Source organism: Tachyglossus aculeatus, chromosome 2, assembly GCF_015852505.1.
Source record: "Tachyglossus aculeatus isolate mTacAcu1 chromosome 2, mTacAcu1.pri, whole genome shotgun sequence".
Classification (NCBI taxonomy): domain Eukaryota; kingdom Metazoa; phylum Chordata; class Mammalia; order Monotremata; family Tachyglossidae; genus Tachyglossus; species Tachyglossus aculeatus.
Genome location: NC_052067.1, coordinates 130,996,142 through 131,020,064, shown reverse-complemented (window position 1 = coordinate 131,020,064; position 23,923 = coordinate 130,996,142). Strand labels below are relative to the sequence as shown.

Sequence of the window (23,923 nt, the reverse complement as noted above, 5' to 3'; positions counted from 1 at the left end):
CACACGGCCGACAAGTGGCAGAGCAGGGATTAGAACCCATGACCTTCTGACTCCTGGGCCTGGGCTCTAGCCACTATACTATGCTGCTCCCCGATGCCATGCTGCTTGGAACAAGAGGGGGAAATGGGGACTAGAGTTTGTGGAGAATGGATATCCAGGATGCCAAGAACCAACCGGGGCTAATAATAATAATGACAATAATAATTATGCTAGTTGTTAATAATAATAATAATTAAAAAATGGCATTTATTAAGTGCTTACTATGTGCAAAGCACTGTTCTAAGCGCTGGAGAGGTTACAAGATGATCAGGTTGTCCCACGGGGTGTGGGGGGGGCTCACAGTCTTCATCCCCATTTTACAGATGAGGTCACTGAGGTCCAGAGAAGTGAAGTAGCTAATTGGCAGAGCCGGGATTTGAACCCATGACCACTGACTCCAAAGCCCGGGCTCTTTCCCACTGAGCCACGCTGCTTCGTGCCAGGCACGGTAATAATGATAATGATGGTATTTGTTAAGCGCTTACTATGTGCCAGGCACGGTAATAATAATAATGATGGCATTTGTTAAGCGCTTACTATGTACCAAGTGCTGGGGTAGATGTCTGCACACAGCAGGCATCCAGGAATAATAATAATTATAATAATGGCATTTATTAAGCGCTTACTATGTGCAGAGCACTGTTCTAAGAGCCCGGGAGGTTACAAGGTGATCAGGTTGTCCCACGGGGGGCTGAAAGTCTTAATCCCTATTTGACAGATCAATCAATCAATCAATCGTATTTATTGAGCGCTTACTGTGTGCAGAGCACTGTACTAAGCGCTTGGGAAGTCTAAGTTGGCAACATCTAGAGACGGTCCCAACCCAACAGTGGGCTCACAGTCAAGGAGGGGGAGACAGACAACAAAACATATTAACTTGTACTTCCCAAGCGCTTAGTACAGTGCTCTGCACCCAGTAAGCGCTCAATAAATATGATTGATTGATTGATATTAACAAAATAAAATAAACAGAATAGATATGTACAAGTAAAATAAATAAACTGAGGCCCAGGGAAGTGAAGTGACTTACCCAAGGTCACACAGTGGACGAGTTCCCAGGCCCATGCTTGTTCCTTGAGTGCCTACTGTGGCAGAGCACTGTACTGAGTGCTCACTGTGCGCAGAGCACTTTACGGCGAGAAGCAGCGTGGCTCAGTGGAAAGAGCCGGGGCTTTGGAGTCAGAGGTCATGGGTTCAAATCCCGCCTCCGCCAACTGTCAGCTGTGTGACTTTGGGCCAGTCACTTAACGTCTCTGTGCCTCAGTTACCTCATCTGTAAAATGGGGATTAAGACTGTGAGCCCCCCGTGGGACAACCTTTTAGGCTGTGAGCCCACTGTTGGGTAGGGACTGTCTCTATATGTTGCCAATTTGTACTTCCCAAGCGCTTAGTACAGTGCTCTGCACACAGTAAGCGCTCAATAAATACGATTGATGATGATGACAACCTGATCATCTTGTAGCCTCCCCGGCGCTTAGAACAGTGCTTTGCACATAATAAGCGCTTAATAAATGCCATGATTATTATTATTATTATTATTACTGGATGTCCGCTGTGTGCAGAGCACTATATCAATCAATCAATCGTATTTATTGAGCGCTTACTGTGTGCAGAGCACTGTACTAAGCGCTTGGGAAGTACTATACCGACACGTACTCCATTCAGAGACCTGAAGTACGCGCCGGGGAACAAGTAACAGCAATAAGAGAGCTTTGAATAGCGCTCCAGTGTCTAGAACAGTGCTTGAAACGTAATAAGCACTTCATAAACACCAAAATAAATAGTGCAGTGCGTGCCCTGAAGGAGCTGACGTGGACAGGAATGTCTTTATTGTTATACTGTACTCTCCCAAGCGCTCAGTACAGTGCTCTGCACGCAATAAGCGCCCAATAAATACGACTGAATGAATGAATGAGCCGCTCTGGCCCCGCTGTCCTCCACTTGTCTAGAGAAGCAGCCTGGCCTACAGGACAGAGCCCGGGCTCGGGAGTCAATCAATCAATCAATCGTATTTATTGAGCGCTTACTATGTGCAGAGCACTGTACTAAGCGCTTGGGAAGTACAAATTGGCAACACACAGAGACGGTCCCTACCCAACAGTGGGCTCACAGTCTAAAAGGGGGAGACAGAGAACAGAACCAAACATACCAACAAAATAAAATAAATAGGATAGAAATGTACAAGTAAAATAAATAAATAAATAAAGAGTAATAAATATGAGTCAGAAGGTCGTGGGTTCGAATCCCGGCTCCGCCGCTTGTCAGCTGGGTGACTTTGGGCCAGTCACTTCACTTCTCTGGGCCTCAGTTCCCTCATCTGGAAAACGGGGATGAAGCCTGTGAGCCCCGTGCGGGACAACCTGATCGCCTTGTATAATGGTATTTGTTAAGCGCTTACTATGTGCGAAGCACTGTGCTAAGCGCTGGATCTGACAGACAACTAAGTGCTTGGGAAAGTACACTAGATACCAAGACAGGGACCCCAGAGGGGGGAAGAGACACGCAGAGGAAAGACAGAGAGAGCGGAGACGAAGAGACAGAAAGGGAAGAGACCGAAAGCGCTTAATACAGTGCTTTGCACACAGTAAGTGCTCAATAAATACGTGTTTATTATGACTACTATTAATACTAGTATTATTATTATTATTGGAGAACTCAGCGTGGCTCAGTGGAAAGAGCCCGGGCTTTGTATCTATCCTAGCGCTTAGAACAGTTACTGGCACATAGTAAGCGCTTCACAAACACCATCATTATTAAAGAGCCCGGGCTTTGGAGTCAGAGGCCGTGGGTTCAAATCCCGGCTCCGCCACTTGTCAGCTGTGTGACCTTAGGCAAGTCACTTCACTTTGCTGGGCCTCAGTTCCCTCATCTGGAAAATGGGGATTAAGACTGTGAGCCCCCCGTGGGACAACCTGATCACCCTGCATCTATCCCAGCACTTAGAAGCAGCGTGGCTCAGTGGGAAGAGCCCGGACTTTGGAGTCAGAGGTCATGGGTTCAAATCCCGGCTCTGCCAACTGTCAGCTGAGTGACTTTGGGCAAGTCACTTAACTTCTCTGGGCCTCAGTTCCCTCATCTGTAAAATGGGGATTAAGACTGTGAGCCCCCCGTGGGACAACCTGATCACCTTGCAACCTCCCCAGTGCTTAGAACAGTGCTTTGCACATAGTAAGCGCTTAATACCATCATTATTATTATTTTCTGTGTCTCAGTTCCCTCATCTGTCAAATGGGGATTAAGACTGTAAGCCCCCCATGGCACAACTTGATCACCTTGTAACCTGGCCAGCGCTTAGAACAGTGCTTTGCACATAGTAAGCGCTTAACAAATACCATATTATTATTTTCTGTGCCTCAGTTACCTCATCTGTCAAATGGGGATGAAGACTGTGAGCCCCCCGTGGGACAACCTCATCTTGTAACCTCGCCAGCGCTTAGAACAGTGCTTTGCACATAGTAAGCGCTTAACAAATACCATCATTATTATTTTCTGTGCCTCGGTTCCCTCATCTGTCAAATGGGGATGAAGACTGTGAGCCCCCCGTGGGACAACCTCAAAAAGCACTCAATAAATACGACTGATGACAACCTGATCACCCTGTAACCTCGCCAGCACTTAGAACAGTGCTTTGCACATAGTAAGCGCTTAACAAATACCATCATCATTATTATTATTAGGACGGTGCTTGGCACATAGTAAGCGCTTAACAGATACCATCATTGTTACCTCATCCGGCCATAATAGGCCAACCGTCAGCTTCCGAGCGAGGACCAGAACAGGGACAATCAATCAATCAATCGTATTTATTGAGCGCTTACTGTGTGCAGAGCACTGGACTGAGCGCTTGGGAAGTACAAGTTGGGAACATATAGAGACAAGTCCTCGGATCCTCGTTCCAACATTCCTTCCCCACCCCGCCGGCCCTGCCAAGACGGTTGACTCGGTGGTTATCCTGAGGCCGCCGCCTTCCGTTAACCTCAGCTGAGCAAGCTGCCTCCCTGTTAATCCTTTTTGCGCGTTTTCCGAGCTAAAATCCGGGGCCTTTATCGGAATCTTGGATCCCGCCGTTTACAGCGGAGCAGTCCGTCGGGAGAGATGTACGGACGAATGGCGGAGCCGGGATTAGAACCCAGGTCCTCCTGGCTCCCGGGCCGCGGCTCCGTCCGCTAAGTCACGTTCTTACCCCCAGATCCCGTCCGATTCAATCCCACAGGGAACAGGGAAGCAGCGAGGCCTAGTGGAAAGAGCACGGACCCGGGTTCTCATCCCGGCTCCGCCGCTCGTCTGTTGTGTGACCTTGGGAGAGTCACTTCACTCCTCTAGGTCCCAAAGCCCTCACCTGTGAAATAGAAGTTCAATACCTGCCCTCCTTCATTCATTGAATCGTATTTATCGAGCGCTGACTGTGTGCAGCGCACTGCATTAAGTTCATTCAATCATTCAGTCAATCGTATTTATCGAGCGCTTATGTGTGCAGAGCACTGCATTAAGTTCATTCATTCAATCGTATTTATCAAGCGCTTACTGTGTGCGGAGCACTGCATTAAGTTCATTCATTCATTCATTCAATCGTATTTATCGAGTGCTGACTGTGTGCAGAGCACTGCATTAAGTTCATTCATTCATTCATTCAATCGTATTTACTGAGCGCTGACTGTGTGCAGAGCACTGCATTAAGTTCATTCATTCATTCAATCGTATTTATCGAGCGCTGACTGTGTGCAGAGCACTGCATAAGTTCATTCATTCATTCACTCATATTTATCGAGCGCTGTGTGCAGAGCATTGCATTAAGTTCATTCATTCATTCAATCGTATTTATCGAGCACTTATGTGTGCAGAGCACTGCATTAAGTTCATTCAGTCAATCGTATTTATCGAGCGCTGACTGTGTGCAGAGCACTGCATTAAGTTCATTCATTCATTCAATCAATCGTATCTATCGAGCGCTGACTGTGTGCAGAGCACTGCATAAGTTCATTCATTCCTTCAGTCAATCGTATTTATCGAGCGCTGTGTGCAGAGCACTGCATTAAGTTCATTCATTCAGTCAATCGTATTTATCGAGCGCTGACTGTGTGCACAGCACTGCATTAAGTTCATTCATTCATTCATTCAATCGTATTTATCGAGCGCTGACTGTATGCAGAGCACTGCGTTAAGTTCGTTCATTCATTCAATCGTATTTATCGAGCGCTGACTGTGTGCAGAGCACTGCGTTAAGTTCATTCATTCATTCAATCGTATTTATCGAGCGCTGACTGTGTGCAGAGCACTGCATCAAGTTCATTCAGTCAGTCAGTCAATCGTATTTATCGAGCACTTACTGTGTGCAGCGCACTGCATTAAGTTCATTCATTCATTCAATCGTATTTATCGAGCGCTGACTGTGTGCAGAGCACTGCATTAAGTTCATTCAATCATTCAGTCAATCGTATTTATCGAGCGCTTATGTGTGCAGAGCACTGCATTAAGTTCATTCATTCAATCGTATTTATCAAGCGCTTACTGTGTGCGGAGCACTGCATTAAGTTCATTCATTCATTCATTCAATCGTATTTATCGAGTGCTGACTGCGTGCAGAGCACTGCATTAAGTTCATTCCTTCATATTTATCGAGTGCTTACTGTGTGCAGCGCACTGCATTAAGTTCATTCATTCATTCATATTTATCGAGCACTTACTGTGTGCAGCGCACTGCATTAAGTTCATTCATTCATTCAATCATATTTATTGAGCGCTTACTGTGTGCAGAGCACTGCATTAAGTTCATTCATTCATTCAATCGTATTTATCAAGCGCTGACTGTGTGCAGAGCACTGCATTAAGTTCATTCATTCATTCAATCGTATTTATCGAGCGCTGACTGTGTGAAGAAGGCTGGAGAAGGGCCCCAGGTGGGGCTGAGTTAGCTCCTTGTGGGCAGGGAATTTGTTTTATTGTTATATTGTACTCTCCCAATTGCTTAGTACAGCGCTCTGACCGCCTTACTGACTACACTATTGAGAAGCAGCGTGGCTCAGTGGAAAGAGCCCGGGCTCGGGAGTCAGAGGTCAAGGGTTCGAATCCCGACTCCACCCCTTGTCAGCTGGGTGACTTTGGGCAAGTCACTTCACTTCTCTGGGCCTCAGTTCCCCCATCTGTAAAACGGGGATGAAGACTGTGAGCCCTATATGGGACAATCTGATCACCTTGTATCCCCCCAGCGCTTAGAACAGTGCTTGCCACATAGTAAGCGCTTAACAAATACCAACATTATTATTATTATTATTACACTGTATCATCATCAATCGTATTTACTGAGCACTTACCATGTGCAGAGCACTGTACTAAGCGCTTGGGAAGTACAAATTGGCAACATAGAGAGACAGTCCCTACCCAACAGTGGGCTCACTGTATCTACCCCAGGGGTTAGTACAGCATGTGGCCGATCGTAAGCGCTTATCAAACACCACTGCCATGATTATTATAAGTTGCAAACCTCCGAGCTACTGTTGGATGGGCAGGGACTGCCTGGATGGTGGGTGGGATGTGGTGTGTGGGTGTAAAATTTCCCTTTTAGACTGTGAACCCACTGTTGGGCAGGGACTGTCTCTGTGTGTTGCCAATTTGTACTTCCCAAGCGCTTAGTACAGTGCTCTGCACATAGTAAGCGCTCAATAAATACGATTGATTGATTGATTGATTGATGTCCCTGCTCAAAAAACCACCCTGTAAGTGTCCACCAGAACAACCGGGGAGGATATCAAGGGCCCCGGCTGCTTCTCTTCTCAAATGCTAAGTGGGTGCCATTTCCCAGCTCTTCCCTTTCATTCAATCGTATTTCCATCATCATCGATCGCATTTATTGAGCGCTTACTGTGTGCAGAGCACTGTACGAAGCGCTTGGGAATTACAAGTTGGCAACATACAGAGACAGTCCCTACCCAGCAGCGGGCTCACAGTCTAAAAGGGGGAGACAGAGAACAAAACCAAACACGCTAACAAAATAAAATCAATAGAATAGATATGTACAAGTAAAATAAATAAATAAATAAATAGGGTAATAAGTATGTATAAACATATATACATAAATCGTATTTATTGAGCGCTTACTGTGTGCAGAGCACTGTCCTAAGCGCTTTCCCTCCAGGTAAAATCCTGCTCCATCCTCCTTCGGACCCTAAGAGACGCGGAAGTTGGGTGGGACAAACCATAGCCGCGGGGCTCAGTGGAAAGAGCCCGGACTTGGGAGTCAGAGGTCGTGGGTTCTAATCCCGCCCTGCCACTTGTCAGCTGTGTGGCTTTGGGCAAGTCACTTAACTTCTCTGTTGGTTAACAAATACCAACATTATTATAATTATTATTATATTATTATATATTATTATATTAATAATATAATATTAATAATATATTATATTAATAATATATTCTATTAATATATTATAATATATTATTATATTAATAATACATCATATTAATAATATGTTATTATATTAATAATATATTGCTATATTATTATTATTACACTGTATCTATTATTATTATTATCATTATTATTATTGTTATTATTATTATTATGGCATTGTATCTACTCTGTGCCTCAGTTCCCTCATCTGGGAAATGGGGATTAAGACTGTGAGCCCCACACGGGACAACCTGATCACCTTGCATTCTCCCCAGCGCTCAGAACAGCTGGAAAATGGGGATTAAGACTGTGAGCCCCACATGGGACAACCTGATCACCTTGTAGTCTCCCCAGCGCTTAGAACAGTGCTTTGCACGTCGTAAGCGCTTAACAAATGCCATCATCATTATGATGATTATAGCAAGATGGGAAAACGTCTTGGATCACTCATTCATTCATTATTCATCAGAAGCAGCGTGGCAGAGTGGATCGAGCGCGGCCTGTGAGCCGAAAGGTTGTGACTTACGGCTCTGCTGTGGGACCTTGGGCAAGCCACTCCACTTCTCCGGGCCTCAGTTACCTCATCTGTAAAACGGGGATTGAGCCCCATGTGGAACAGGGACTGTGTCCAACCCGGCTGGCTTGTAACCACCGCAGCGCTTAGTACGGTGCGTGGCACACAGGGAGCGCTTAACAACTACCAAAATTATTATCATTACATTAAAATCAATTGCAACTGGGAGAAAACAGCCGACATCTGGGACTGAGAAGCTCTCTGGAGGACTTGTACTTCCCAAGCGCTTAGTACAGCGCTCTGCACACAGTAAGCGGTTGTACATATTTATTACTCTATTTATTTATTTATGTATTTTCCTGGTTGTACATATTTATTACTCTATTTATTTATTTATTTATTTTACTTGTACATACCTATCCTATTTATTTTATTTTGTTAGTATGTTTGGTTTTGTTCTCTGTCTCCCCCTTTTAGACTGTGAGCCCACTGTTGGGTAGGGACTGTCTCTAGATGTTGCCAATCTGTACTTCCCAAGCGCTTAGTACAGTGCTCTGCACATAGTAAGCGCTCAATAAACACGATTGATGATGATGATGATGATGATGAATAAATACGATTGAATGAATGAATGAATGAATCCTCTGAGTTCTTCCATAATTCTGTGGCTGGTTTTCCGATCTGGGATGGAAAGCAGCTCTACCGGCTCCTTCTCGGCACCTTGGGGGAACGAACCCACGGACAATTCTTCCCAAAGGGTACGGTGGGATTTGGGGAGCGGTTTAATTAGAGAGAGACCTGCCCAAAGCAAAGAAACGGGTGGGGGAATAGATAGAGAAGCAGCGTGGCTCAGTGGAAAGAGCCCAGGCTTTGGAGTCAGAGGTCATGGTTTGAATCCCGACTCCGCCACATGTCTGCTGTGTGACCTTGGGCAAGTCACTTAACTTCTCTGAGCCTCAGTTACCTCATCTGTAAAATGGGGATTAAGACTGTGAGCCCCACGTGGGACAACTTGATCACCTTGTATGCCCCCCCAGCGCTTAGAACAGTGCTCTGCACATAGTAAGCGCTTAACAAATGCCATTATTATTGGCCCACGTCATCCCCCGGGCCTGGAATGCCCTCCCTCTGCCCACCCGCCAAGCTAGCTCTCTTCCTCCCTTCAAGGCCCTGCTGAGAGCTCACCTCCTCCAGGAGGCCTTCCCAGACTGAGCCCCTTCCTTCCTCTCCCCCTCGTCCCCCTCTCCATGCCCCCGTCTTACCTCCCTCCCTTCCCCACAGCACCTGTATATATGTATATATGTTTGTACATATTTTTTTTACTCTATTTATTTATTTAATTTATTTGTACATATCTATTCTATTTATTTTATTTTGTTAGTATGTTTGGTTTTGTTCTCTGTCTCCCCCTTTTAGACTGTGAGCCCACTGTTGGGTAGGGACTGTCTCTATAGGTTGCCAATTTGTACTTCCCAAGCGCTTAGTACAGTGCTCTGTACAGAGTAAGCGCTCAATAAATATGATTGATGATGATGATGATATCGGCGGCTCATTGAAACAGAGGCGAGTGAGCAAGCAGAACCTAGAATCGATCGATCGTATTTACCGAACTTACCACGTGCAGAGCACTGTACTAAGCACTCGGGAGAGTACACTATTATAGAGTTGGCAGACCCGTCCCTGCCCACAAGGAGCTTACAGTCTAGAGGGGGAGACAGACGTTAAAATCGATTGCAGCTGGAAGAAAACAGTAGCACATCTGGCATTAGGAGGATCTCGGGGGAATCCTCACAATTTTTTATGACTCTGTGGCTGGTTTTCTGTTTCCGTGCGAAAATCCACTATAACACTTCCCTCTCGGCCCGGGGGTGAGGAGCGGGAGGCGAACACAAGAACGATTCCTCCTGAAGAGTCTGGTGGGATTCAGGGGGCAGCTGGATTAGAAAGAGACCTGCCCAAGGCAAATAAATGGGTGGGGGAAAAAAGATACCTGTGGCTCATTCATTCAGTCACATTTATTGAGCACTCACTGTATGCAGAGCACTGTAAAAATAATAAGTATGGCATTTGTGAAGCGCTTTCTTTTTATTTTGTTAGTGTGTCTGGTTTTGTTCTCTGTCTCCCCCTTTTAGACTGTGAGCCCGTTGTTGGGTAGGGACCGTCTCTATATGTTGCCAATTTGTACTTCCCAAGCGCTTAGTACAGTGCTCTGCACATAGTTAGCGCTCAATAAATACGATTGATGATGATGATGATGTGCCAAGCGCTGTTCTAAGCGCCGGGGTAGAGACGAGGCAATCAGGTTGTCCCACGTGGTGCTCAGTTTTCATTCCCATTTTACGGATGAGGGAACCGAGGCTCGGAAAAGTGAAGTGACTCGCCCGAAGTCACACAGCAGACAAGTGGCGGGGCTGGGATTCGAACCCACAGTCCCCTGACTCCCAAGCTCGTGCTCTTTCCGCTAAGCCACGCTGCTTCTTCTCTGTACTAAGTCAGTCAGTCGTATTTATTGAGCGCTTACTGTGTGCAGAGCGCTGTACTAAGCGCTTGGGAAGTACAAGTCCTCCAGAGAGCTTCTCAGTCCCAGATGTCGGCTGTTTTCTCCCAGTTGCAACTGATTTTAATGTAATGATAATGATTTTGGTAGTTGTTAAGCGCTCCCTGTGTGCCACGCACCGTACTAAGCGCTGCGGGGGTTACAAGCCAGTCGGGTTGGACACGGTCCCCGTCCCACATGGGGCTCAATCCCCATTTTACAGATGAGGTAACGGAGGCCCAGAGAAGTGGAGAAGCTCTTGGGAAGTACAAGTTGGCAACATAGAGAGACAGTCCCTACCCAACAGTGGGCTCACCATCTAAAAGGGGGAGACAGAGAACAAAACCAAACATACTAACAAAATGAAATAAATAGAATAGATCTGTACAAGTAAAATAAATAAATAAATAAATAAATAAATAAATAAATAAATAGAGTAATAAATATGTACTAAGCACTTGGGAAAGTACGATACAACAATAAACAGTGACAATACGGAGCAAGTGAACCGTAGAACCTAGAATCAATCAGGCAATCGTATTTGTTGAGCGCTCACTATGTGCAGAGCACTGTAGTTAGCTCTTGGGAGAATACAGCATAAAGGAGGTGGCTGACACATTCCCTGCCCACAAGGAGTTTACAGCCTAGAAGAGTCCTTTCATTCATTCATTCGATCGTATTTATTGAGCGCTTACTGTGTGCAGAGCACTGTACTAAGCGCTTGGGAAGTACAAGCTGGCAACATATAGAGACGGTCCCTACCCAACAGTGGGCTCACACTCTAGAAACTAGATTCCTGGTTTTTCTGTGCCGCCTAAAGACGGGGTTCTGGATAAAGAGGTTAGCTGCTTTTTCCTCGGTCATTTCAGTTCCTGCTTGGGGCACCTGGGATATCGCCAACCCAACTGGGTGCTTCTCAGTTTAATGTGAAAATATTTTCAATCATATTTATTGAGCACTTACTTGGAGCACTGTACTAAGCACTTGGGAGCGTACAAAACAACAGAGTTGGTAGATCCGTTCCTTGCCCACAATAAGCTTACGCTGTAGAGTGGGAGCCAGACATTCATACAGACAAATCAATCAATCAATCATATTTATTGAGCGCTTACTATGTGCAGAGCACTGTACTAAGCGCTTGGGAAGTACAAATTGGCAACATATAGAGACAGTCCCTACCCAACATTGGGCTCACAGTCTAAAAGGGGGAGACAGAGACAAATAAATCCCAGAAGCATCCAACAGTGATGTGGAGCACTGAAGCTTCAATATCATACCCTATAATAATAATAACAATAATAATAATAATAATAATAATAATAATAGCATTTGTTAAACGCTTACTATGTGCGAAGCACTGTTCTAAGCGCTGGGGGGATACAAGGTGATCAGGTTGTCCCACGTGTGGCTTACCGTCTTAATCCCCATTTTACAGATGGGGGAACTGAGGCTCAGAGAAGTTAAGTGATGTGCCCAAGATCACACAGCTGACGTGGTGGAGCCGGGATTAGAGCCTCTGACTCCCAAGCCCGTGCTCTTTCCGCTGAGCTTCGCTGTTTCTCTATATTACACGCTTACATACATACTACATATTATTCTATTTATTTTATTAATGGTGTGGAGATATCTATTATTCTATTTACTTATATTGATGCTATTGAAGCCCGTCTACTTGTTTTGATGTCCTTCTCCCCCCTTCTAGGACTGTGAGCCCGTCGCTGGGTAGGGATTGCCCTCTCTCTGTTGCTGCACTGTACTTCCCGAGCGCTTAGTCCAGGGCTCTGCACACGGTAAGCGCTCAATAAATACGACTGAATGAATGAATGCTCTGTAATCAATCAATCGTATTTATTGCGCGCTTACTGTGTGCAGAGCACTGAACTAAGCTCTTGGGAAGTCCAAGTTGGCAACATATAGAGACAGTCCCTGCCCAAGAGTGGGCTCACAGTCTAAAAGGGGGGAGACGGAGAACAAAACCAAACATATGTACACAATAAGTGCTCAATAATACGAGCCCCTTCCTTCCTCTCCCCCTCGTCCCCCTCTGCATCCCCCCATCTTACCTCCTTCCCTTCCCCACAGCACCTGTATATATGTATATATGTTTGTACAGATTTCTTACTCTATTTATTTATTTATTTTACTTGTACCTATCTATTCTATTCATTTTAATTTGTTAGTATGTTTGGTTTTGTTCTCTGTCTCCCCCTTTTAGACTGTGAGCCCAATGTTGGGTAGGGACTGTCTCTAGATGTTGCCAACTTGCGCTTCCCAAGTGCTTCGTACAGTGCTCTGCACATAGTAAGCGCTCAATAAATACGATTGATGGTGATGATGACTGTCTCTATATGTTGCCAACTTGTGCTTCCCAAACGCTTAGTACAGCGCTCTGCACATAGTAAGCGCTCAATCAATATGATTGACTGATTGATTGATTGACTTGACACCTGTCCACATGGTTTGTTTTTGTTGTCTGTCTCCCCCTTCTAGACTGTGAGCCCGCTGTTGGGTAGGGTCCGTCTCTATATGTCGCCGACTTGTACTTCCCAAGCGCTTCGTACAGCGCTCTGCACACAGTAAGCGCTCAATAAATACGACTGATTGATTGATTGACTTGACACCCGTCCACATGTTTTGTTTTTGTTGTCTGTCTCCCCCTTCTAGACCGTGAGCCCATTGTTGGGTAGGGTCCGTCTCTATACGTCGCCAACTTGTACTTCCCAAGCGCTTCGTACAGTGCTCTGCACACAGTAAGCGCTCAACAAATATCGTTGAATGAATGAATAGTAAGCGCTCAATAAATACGATTGATTGATTGATCAAACGAATACCATCTGCGCTCACGCCAGTCGGTCTCTGGAGGTTTCCTACGATCCTCAACTCCGCCACGATAATCGTCAAACCCTGCTTGCCACTGTCGGCCCGAAAGGGGTGGAGGCGGACGATGGATGAAGACAGTCCCCCGAGGAGCTGTTTTGGAATATGACCGCAGAAGTTTAAATATCCCCACAGGGTGGGTAATGCCTGCTGCCATAAAACAAACAAGCTCTCGAGTCTGACTCAGAGGAAGCACTTGGGAAGTCCAAGTTGGCAACATAGAGAGACGGTCCCTGCCCAACAGTAGGCTCACAGTCTAAAAGGGGGACAGAGAACAAAACCAAACATATGTACACAATAAGCGCTCAATAATACGAGCCCCTTCCTTCCTCTCCCCCTCGTCCCCCTCTCCATCCCCCCCATCTTACCTCCTTCCCTTCCCCACAGCGCCTGTATATATGGATATATGTTTGTACAGACTTATTACTCTATTTATTTGTTTATTTTACTTGTACTTGCCAGAGGATGGATTCGGCAACAACTAGCGCGGCCCGGCTTTCTGGAAAAAAAGCACATACTCTTAAAAGTAAGCTTTTTTTTTTAAATCGTATTTATTGAGCGCTCACTGTGTGCACAGCACTGTACTGAGCGCTTGGGAAGCACAAGTTGGCAACACCTAGAGACGGTCCCTACCCAACAGTGGGCTCACGGTCTAGAAGAATAGAATCGCTCCTACTCCCTCCCTCTGCCCTACCCCCTTCCCCTCCCCACAACAGCACTTGTATTGTACTTCCCAAGCGCTTAGTAGTGCTCTGCACACAGTAAGCGCTCAATAAATGCAATTTAATGAATGAATGACAATTGGCCGCACTGGGATTTGAACCCATGACCTCTGGCTCCAAAGCCCGTGCTCTTTCCACTGAGCCACGCGAAGCGCTTACTATGTGCAAATCACTGTTCTCAGTGCTGGTTGTCCCACGGGGGGGCTCACAGTCTTAATCCCCATTTTACAGATGAGGTAAGCTTCTTCATCATCATCATCAATTGTATTTATTGAGCACTTACTATGTGCAGAGCACTGTACTAAGCGCTTGGGAAGTACAAATTGGCAACATATAGAGACAGTCCCTACCCAACAGTGGGCTCACAGTCTAAAAGGGGGAGAAGTACAGCTTCTTAGTACAGTGCTCTGCACACAGTAAGCGCTCAATAAATACGATTGATGATGATGATATCAAAAGCTGCTATGGATCGGGCAAGGTGCCACTGACAGGAGCGGCGGCCAAGTGCTCCGTGCTAAGTGCTATGACATAAATATTATCCTTGAACGTGAGGATTAAACCAGGTAAAAGACACCCAGGCTTAAAGCGGTAAGGGCTGGTAAACAGCGCTGGCCAAACAGCAATCCGTGGCGTCCATACAATTTGGCCCAAAATACCCTAAAAAGCGGCATTTGGGGAAAGAGAAAATAACGGTGGAGGAAGAAAAGCAGTCCAACACGGAGGTGTTTTATCAGCCCTTGTGAGTTCGTATTTTGCGATGATCATCGGGACTGACTAAAACCTATGGAGAGGCAGCGTGGCTCAGTGGAAAGAGCCCGGGCTTTGGAGTCGGAGGTCATGGGTTCAAATCCCGGCTCTGCCAACTGTCAGCTGTGTGATTTTGGGCAAGTCACTTTACTTCTCTGGGCCTCAGTTTCCTCATCTGTAACATGGGGATTAAGACTGTGAGCCCCCCGGGACAACCTGATCACCTTGTAACCTCCCCAGCGCTTAGTAGTAAGCGCTTAATAAATGCCATTGTTATTATTATCATGTGCAGAGCCCTGTACTGAGAGTTCAGGGTGGAAGGAAGGAAGGAGGGAGGGAAGGAGATGGGGACTGGGGGTGTATCGAAACAGAGAGAGGGACTGACTCATGGGAAGAAAGGGTTAAAGCACGGAGGAGGCTAGATCACTTAAGCCCTAAGATCACTAAGCGCTGAGTACAGTGCTCTGCACACAGTAAGCGCTCAATAAATACGATTGATGATCACTGCACCCAAAGATAAGGACTGGGGACATCATTCCAAATGAAAAAGACAAGTTTTCTCTTCGAGCGCAAATCACCCTTACAAGCGGGTCTCTCTGGATCAAAGACTGAAATGATAATTCCATTCTCATTAACAACAACAATACCACCTTGGATACGTGGGGCATTTTTATTTTCCCCAGGTGCCTTCTCAGCCGTTAACTTGTTTGAACCCCACGATATCCCTGTGAGCTGGAGGTGGACATTTCTCTCCCCATTATACAGCTGGAGAAACTGAGATCCATTCATTCATTCATTCAATCATATTTATTGAGCGCTTACTGTGTCCCCTTTTAGATTGTGAGCCCACTGTTGGGTAGGGACTGTCTCTATTTGTTGCCAACTTGTACTTCCCAAGCGCTTAGTACAGTGCTCTGCACACAGTAAGCGCTCAATAAATATGATTGATTGATTGATTGCACAGCGCTTGGGAAGTACAAGTTAGCAACATCTAGAAACGGTCCCTACCCAACAATGGGCTCACAGTCTAGAAAGAGGAGACAGAGAACAAAACAAAACATATTAACAAAATAAAATAAATAGAATAAATATGCACAAATAAAATAGAGTAATAGATCCAGAGAGGCCTTGCCCAAGGTCACACAGCAATCAAGGAGTAGAACCCAGGCCTCCTGACTCCCATCTGCCCCATCTGAGAAGCAGCGTGGCTCAGTGGAAACAGCCCGGGCTTTGGAGTCAGAGGTCATGGGTTCAAATCCTGTCTCCGCCACTTGTCCGCTGTGTGACTTTCGGCAAGTCACTTCACTTCTCTGGACCTCAGTTCCCTCATCTGTAAAATGGGGATGAAGACTGTGAGCCCCCCGTGGGACAACCTGATCACCTTGTAACCTCCCCAGTGCTTAGAACAGTGCTTTGCATAGTAAGTGCTTAAGAAATGCCATTATTATTATTATTATCTGATGACAATGAACTGGCATGGCAAATAGCTGTTTCAGGGAAAACACTGACAACCTCAAAAAAGGCAAACTGTCCCTAACTGGGACTTTTCATTTCTAGACTGTGAGTCCGTTGTTGGGTTGGGACTGTCTCTATATGCTGCCAACTTGTACTTCCCAAGCGCTTACTACAGTGCTCTGCACACAGTAAGTGCTCAATAAATATGACTGAATGAACTTTAATCCCGTAAGGTTGTGGCATACGGAAAAAGACATTTTCAAATGAACGGCTTAATTTCACGAAGACAGAAGGCAGATGCGTAATCATCATCATCATCAATTGTATTTATTGAGCGCTTACTATGTGCAGAGCACTGTACTAAGCGCTTGGGAAGTACTAACAGTGCAAAGACCACTTTAACTTATCTGTCGAGAAAATACACAAGAGGGAAAACGAGGGTATAATAGAGCAAACAATCCTCCATGGCATCACATCTCATTTAAAGGGTCTCGGTTTCAAATCTGCACCAGCCACGTCCTGATCTGTGACTAGCCGGAGAGCCATGATACATTATCCTGAATTAAGAACACTTAATTCTCCATGTACTGGGCCCATATTTCAACTTCAATCGAATTTCAGGGAAACTGATTAGTACGGATATTCTGTCTCCGATGAGCTCTTCCGGAGACTGACGGATGAAAAAGGAGAATGGTCTGCTCTGGGCCTTTTCTCCCTCCTGCCTGCCCCGTGCAGGGAAATATCATTCTAATAAGGGGGTGGGGAGGGGGGTTAAATGCCTTCCGGTACTGAAAAACAAAGACAAAACGTAAAAGTGAGTAATTCGCCCAGATTGAGGTTCATTCAATCGTATTTATTGAGCGCTTACTGCGGGCAGAGCACTGTACTGAGGCCCCGATTAAAGCAACACTTCCGTTGAGCGTTCCCAATCCTATACCTCCCTAAAATCAATCAATCAATTAATCAATCAATCGTATTTATTGAGCGCTTACTATGTGCAGAGCACTGTACTAAGCGCTTGGGAAGTACAAATTGGCAACATATAGAGACAGTCCCTACCCAACAGTGGGCTCACAGTCTAAAAGGGGGAGACACAGAACAAAACCAAACATACAAACAAAATACAATAGAATAGATATGTACAAGTAAAATAAATAAATAGAGTAATAAATATGCACAAACATATATACATATATACAGGTGCTGTGGGGAAGGGAAGGAGGTAAGATGGGGGGATGGAGAGGGGGACGAGGGGGAGAGAAAGGAAGGGGCTCAGTCTGGGAAGGCCTCTTGGAGGAGGTGAGCTCTCAGCAGGGCCTTGAAGGGAGGAAGAGAGCTAGCTAAAATGCATTTTCATCAAGCCATCAATAATAATAATAATAATGATAGCATTTATGAAACGCTTACTATGTGCAAGGCACTGTTCTAAGCGCTGGGGAGGTTACAAGGTGATCAGGTTGGCCCACGGGGGGCTCACAGGCTTCATCCCCATTTTACAGATGAGGGAACTGAGGCCCAGAGAAGTGAAGTGACTTGCCCAAAGTCACACAGCTGACAATCAATCCATCGGCGGGGTTTATTGAGTGCTTATTATGTGCACAGAACTGACCTGAGCTCTTGGGAAAGTCCAATAATAGTAACAGTATTGGTTAAGCGCTTTCTAGAGCTGTTTTGAGAAGCGGCGTGGCTCAGTAGAAAGAGCCCGGGCTTGGGTTCGAATCCCAGCTCCGCCGCATGTCTGCTGTGTGACCTCGGGCAGGTCACAACTTCTCTGAGCCTCAGTTCCCTCATCTGTAAAATGGGGGTGAAGACTGAGCCCCACGTGGGACAACCTGATCACCCTGTATCCCCCCCAGCGCTTAGAACAGTGCTTCGCACATAGTAAACGCTTAACAAATGCCATCATCATTATTATTATTCCTCTGGGCCAGGCACTGTAGTAAGCACCAGGGTGGATACAAGCAAATCAGGTTGGACACATTCCCCGTGCTCTTTCCACTGAGCCACGCTGGTAGGGACTGTGCTCTTTCCACTGACAAAGCCCGTGCTCTTTCCACTGAGCCACGCTGCTTGCTTGGTACATAGTAAGTGCTTAACAAATACTATTATTATTATTATATTATTATTATAATAGTCTGATAGTATTGACACCTGTCTACGTGTTTTGTTTTGCTGTCTGTCTCTCTCTTCTAGACTGTGAACCCTTTGATGGGTAGGGACCGCTTCTACATGTTGCCGATTTGTACTACCCAAGCGCTTGGTAATAATAATAATGGCATTTATTAAGCGCTTAGCTAGTAAGGTGCTCTCACACAGTAAGTGCTCAATAACTATGACTGAGTGACTCTGTCCTTTTCTGGTTCTCCTTTTATCTCTCTGGCCATTTATTCTCAGTCTCCTTCGAGGGCTCCTCCTTTCCCCCTCCCACTCCCTGACTGTGGGGGTTCCTCAATGTTCAGTTTTCGGTCCCCTTCTGTTCTCGATCTCCACTCACTCCCTTGGTGACCTCATTCGCTCCCACGGCTTCAACTATCATCTCTACGCTGGTGACACCCAGATCTCCATCTCCGCCCCTGCTCTCTCCCCCTCTCTCCAGGCTCGCATCTCCTCCTGCCTTCAGGACATCTCCGTCTGGATGTCTGCCCGCCACCTAAAGCTCAACATGTCGAAGACTGAGCTCCTTGTCTTCCCTCCCAAACCCTGCCCTCTCCCTGACTTTCCCGGCACTGTAGACGGCGCTACCATCCTTACCGTCTCACAATCCCGCAACCTTGGTGTCGTCCTCGACTCCGCTCTCTCGTTCACCCCTCACATCCAATCCGTCACCAAATCCTGCCGGTCTCAGCTCCGCGACATGGCCAAGATCCGCCCTTTCCTCTCCATCCGAACCGCTACCTTGCTGGTTCAATCTCTCATCCTATCCCGACTGGATTACTGCATCGGCCTCCTCTCCGATCTCCCCGCTTCACTCTGCTTCCCGGATTATCTTTGTACAGAAACGCTCTGGGTACGTCACCCTCCTCCTCAAAAATCTCCAGTGGTTGCCTATTAACCTTCGTATCAAACAAAAACTCCTCAACGTTGGCTTTACAGCAGTCCACCACCTTGCCCCTTTCTACCTCACCTCCCTTCTCTCCTACATCCCAGCCCACACACTTTGCTCTGCACACAGTAAGCGCTCAATAAATACGACTGAATGAATGAATGAATGAATGACTGGTGCTATCCTTCTCTCAGGCCTTCCCAGACTGAACCCCCTATTTCCTCTCCTCCTCCCCATCACCCCCCACCCTACCCCCTCCCCCTCCCCACAGCACTTGTATATATTTGTACAGATTTACGGCTCTATTTACTTTACTTGTACATATTTACCATTTTATTTATTTTGTTAATGATGTGCATTTATGTTACAGCTACAATTCTATCTGTTCTGACGATTTTGACACCTGTCTACATGTTTTGTTTTGTTGCCTGTCTCCCCCTTCTAGACTGTGAGCTCGTTGGTGGGTAGGGACCCTCTCTAGATGTTGCCGACTTGTCCAGCGCTTAGAACAGTGCTTTGCACATAGTAAGCGCTTAAATACCATTATTATTATTATTATTGTACTTCCCAAACAGTTTGTACAGTGCTCTGCACACGGTAATTGCTCAATAAATACGACTGAATGAATGAATGGGCCTCCATCTCGCCTATCTTGCCACCGACTCCTGGCCCACGTCCTGCCTCTGGTCTGGAACGCCCTCCCTTCTCAAATGATGGCATTTGTTATTAATAATAATAATAATAATAGTAATAATAATAATGGTATTTGTTAAGCGCTTACTATGTGCGAAGCACTGTTCTAAGCGCTGGATCCGACAGACAACTAAGTGCCTGGGAAAGTACACTAGATACCGAGACAGAGACCCCAGAGGGGGAAGAGACATGGAGAGGAAAGACAGAGAGAGTGGAGACGAAGAGACAGAAAGGGCAGAGACCAAAAGCGCTTAGTACAGTGCTTTGCACACAGTAAGCGCTCAATAAATACGTGTTTATTATGACTATTATTAATACTAGTATTATTATTATTGGAGAACTCAGCGTGGCTCAGTGGAAAGAGCCCGGGCTTTGGACTCAGAGGTCATGGGTTCTAGTCACAGTCTTCTAGACTGTGAGCCCACTGTTGGGTAGGGACCGTCTCTATATGTTGCCAACTTGTACTTCCCAAGTGCTTAGTACAGTGCTCTGCACACAGTAAGCGCTCAATAAATATGATTGATCGATTGATTGATGGGTTCAAATCCCGACTCTGCCAATTGTCAGCTGTGTGACTTTGGGCAAGTCACTTAGCTTCTCTGGGCCTCAGTTCCCTCATCTGGAAAATGGGGATTAAGACTGTGAGCCCCGCGTGGGACAACCTGATCACCTTGTAATAATAATAATGATGGCATTTATTAAGCGTTTACTATGTGCAAAGCACTGTTCTAAGTGCTGGGGGGGATACAAGATGATCAGGTTGTCCCATAGGGGGGCTCACAGTCAACCCCCATTTTACAGATGAGGTAACTGAGGCCCAGAGAAGTGAAGTGACTTGCCCAAGGTCACACAGCTGACAATTGGCAGAGCCGGGATTTGAACCCACGACCACTGACTCCAAAGCCCGGGCTCTGTCCACCGAGCCACGCTGCTTCTTGTAACCTCCCCAGCGCTTAGAACAGTGCTTTGCACATAGTAAGTGCTTAACAAATGCCATTAATACTACTCCTAATAATAATAATAGTAATGATTATTGCATTAGTAATATTAGCAATAATTGTAATGAGTAATAATAATACTATTATTAATAATAGTAATAATAACAACTGAAAGGGCAGGGATACCGAGGTAGAGATATAGGGAGGAGGGACGGAAGAGTTAGAGATGCCAAGGCAGAGACACACAGAGAGGACAGAGATTCACTCACGGGAAGAGACACTGAGAGATGCAGAGAGATCTCCAGGGGCTACGGGATGGAGGGAAAGGGGGGAGGGGGAATCAATCAATCAATATCAATCATCATCATCAATCGTATTTATTGAGCACTTACTGTGTGCAGAGCACTGTACTAAGCGCTTGGGAAATACAAATTGGCAACATATAGAGACAGTCCCTACCCGACAGTGGGCTCACAGTCTAAAAGAGGGAGACAAAACCAAACATACTAACAAAATAAAATAGAATAGATATGTACAAGTAAAATAAATAAATAAATAAATACAGTAATAAATATGTACAATCAAAGGTATCTATTGATGGTTGACAGCCTCGGGCAGGGCCTGGGCCAGGATGGGAGGTTCATTCATTCATTCAATCGTAATAATAGTGATGGTGAGGGCATTTGCTAAGCGCTTATTGCGTGCTGAGCACTGTTCTAAGCGCCGATTAATAATCACGACGGTATTTGTTCAATGCTTCTCGAGGTACCGAGCACTGTTCTAAGCGCTGGGGGAGGGCCAAGGTAATGGGGCTGTCCCACGGGGGGCTCCCAGTCTTCATCCCCATTTTACAGATGAGGGAACTGAGGCCCGGAGCAGTGAAGTGGCTGGCCCAAGGTCACACAGCTGGGCGCTTACTATGTGCAGAGCACTGGATCAAGCACCTACTATGTGCCAAGTACTGTTCTACGTCCTGGGGTAGAAACAAGGTAGCCAAGTGGTCCCCCGTGGGGCACCCAGTCTTCAGCCCATTTTAGAGATGAATTCATTCATTCGTTCATATTTATTGAGCGCTTACTGTGCGCAGAGCACTGTACTAAGCGCTTGGGAAGTAATAGTAACAATGATCGTATCTGTTAAGCGCTTACTATGTGCCAAGCAGTGTTCTAAGCCCTGGGGTAGAAACAAGGTAGCCAAGTGTTCCCCCGTGGGGCTCCCAGTCTTCGTCCCATTTTAGAGATGAAGTCATTCATTCGTTCATATTTATTGAGCGCTTACTGTGCGCAGAGCACTGTACTAAGCGCTTGGGAAGTAGTAATAACAATGATCGTATCTGTTAAGCGCTTACTATGTGCCAAGCACTGTTTTAAGCCTTGGGGTAGATACAAGGTAGCCAAGTGGTCCCCCGTGGGGCTCCCAGTCTTCATCACATTTTAGAAATGAATTTATTCATTCATTCATTCATATTTATTTAGCGCTTACTGTGTGCGGAGCACTGTACTAAGCGCTTGGGAAGTGCAAGTTGGCAACATCTAGAGACGGTCCCTACCCAACAGTGGGCTCCCAGTCTAGACGGGGGAGGCGGACAACAAAACAAAACATATTAACAAAATAAATAGAATAGTAAATATGTAAGAGGAAAATAGAGTAATGAACCTGTACAAACATATAGACAGGTGCTGTAGGAAGGGGAAGGACGTAGGGCGGGGGGGATTCATTCATTCACTCGTATTTATTGAGCGCTTACTGTGTGCGGAGCACTGTACTAAGCGCTTGGGAAGTACAAGTCGGCAACATATAGAGACACGGTCCCTACCCAACAACGGGCTCACAGTCTAGAAGGGGGAGACGGACAACAAAACCAAACATATGAACGAAATAAAATAAACAGAATAAATATGTAGAAGTAAAACAGAGTGATAAATATGGGGCTGCGGTACCTGCTGTTCGCCGCGGCTCCCAGCATCATCTTCTCCGCCGCTCCGCGCTCCAGGACCCGCGCTCCACTCCGGGTTTTCCGCGCTCCGCAGTCCGGGCTTTCCGAGCTCCGCAGTCCGGGCTTTCCGAACTCCGCAGTCCGGGCTTTCCGAACTCCGCAGTCCGGGCTCCGCTCCACGCTCCGGGCTCCGGGCTTTCCTCGCTCCACTCCGGGTTTTCCGCGCTCCACAGTCCGGGCTTTCCGAGCTCCGCAGTCCGGGCTTTCCGCGCTCCGCTCTCCGGGCTTTCCGCGCTCCACTCTCCGGGCTCCCCTCGCTCCGCTCCGGGCTTTCCTCGCTCCGCAGTCCGGGCTTTCCGCACTCCGCTCTCCGGGCTCCGCTCCACGCTCCGGGCTCCCCGCGCTCCGCTCCGGGCTTTCCGCGCTCCGCAGTCCGGGCTTTCCGCGCTCCGCTCTCCGGGCTCCGCTCCACGCTCCGGGCTCCGGGCTTTCCTCGCTCCGCTCCGGGCTTTCCGAGATCCGCAGTCCGGGCTTTCCGCGCTCCGCTCTCCGGGCTCCGCTCCACGCTCCGGTCTCCGGGCTTTCCTCGCTCCGCTCCTGGCTCCGCTCTCCGCTCTGAGCTCCGCTCCACGCTCCGGGCTCCGGGCTTTCCTCGCTCCGCTCCGGGCTCCGCTCTCCGCTCCGAGCTCCGCTCCACGCTCCGGGCTCCGGGCTTTCCTCGCTCCGCTCCACGCTCCGGGCTTTCTGAGCTCCGCAGTCCGGGCTTTCCGCGCTCCGCTCTCCGGGCTCCGCTCCACGCTCCGGTCTCCGGGCTTTCCTCGCTCCGCTCCGGGCTCCGGGCTCCGCGCTCCGCTCCACGCTCCGGACTCCGGGCTTTCCGCGCTCCGGACTCCGGGCTCCCCACGCTCCGCAGTCCGGGCTTCCCGCGCTCCGCTCCGGGTTTTCCGCGCTCCCTCCCCGCTCCGGCTCCGGCTCCGAGTCCGGGGCCCGGGGCCGGAGAAGCAAAGCCCGCAGGCAGGCAGCGATGGCGGGCGGG

The 23,923-nt window shown here is 47.1% G+C and overlaps 1 protein-coding gene across 1 annotated transcript in view; it reads right to left on the bottom strand.

Annotated features, from left to right (window-relative positions):
- Window positions 1-23,163, bottom strand: part of LIMS1 (LIM zinc finger domain containing 1) — a 271,575-nt gene extending 248,412 nt beyond the window's left edge. Inside the window, exon 1 of the mRNA XM_038771788.1 lies at window positions 22,892-23,163. Coding sequence (XP_038627716.1) covers window positions 22,892-22,920 — 29 coding nt within the window. The 5' untranslated portion in view covers window positions 22,921-23,163. The remainder of the gene's footprint in view (window positions 1-22,891) is intronic.
- Window positions 23,164-23,923: the final 760 nt, after the last annotated feature.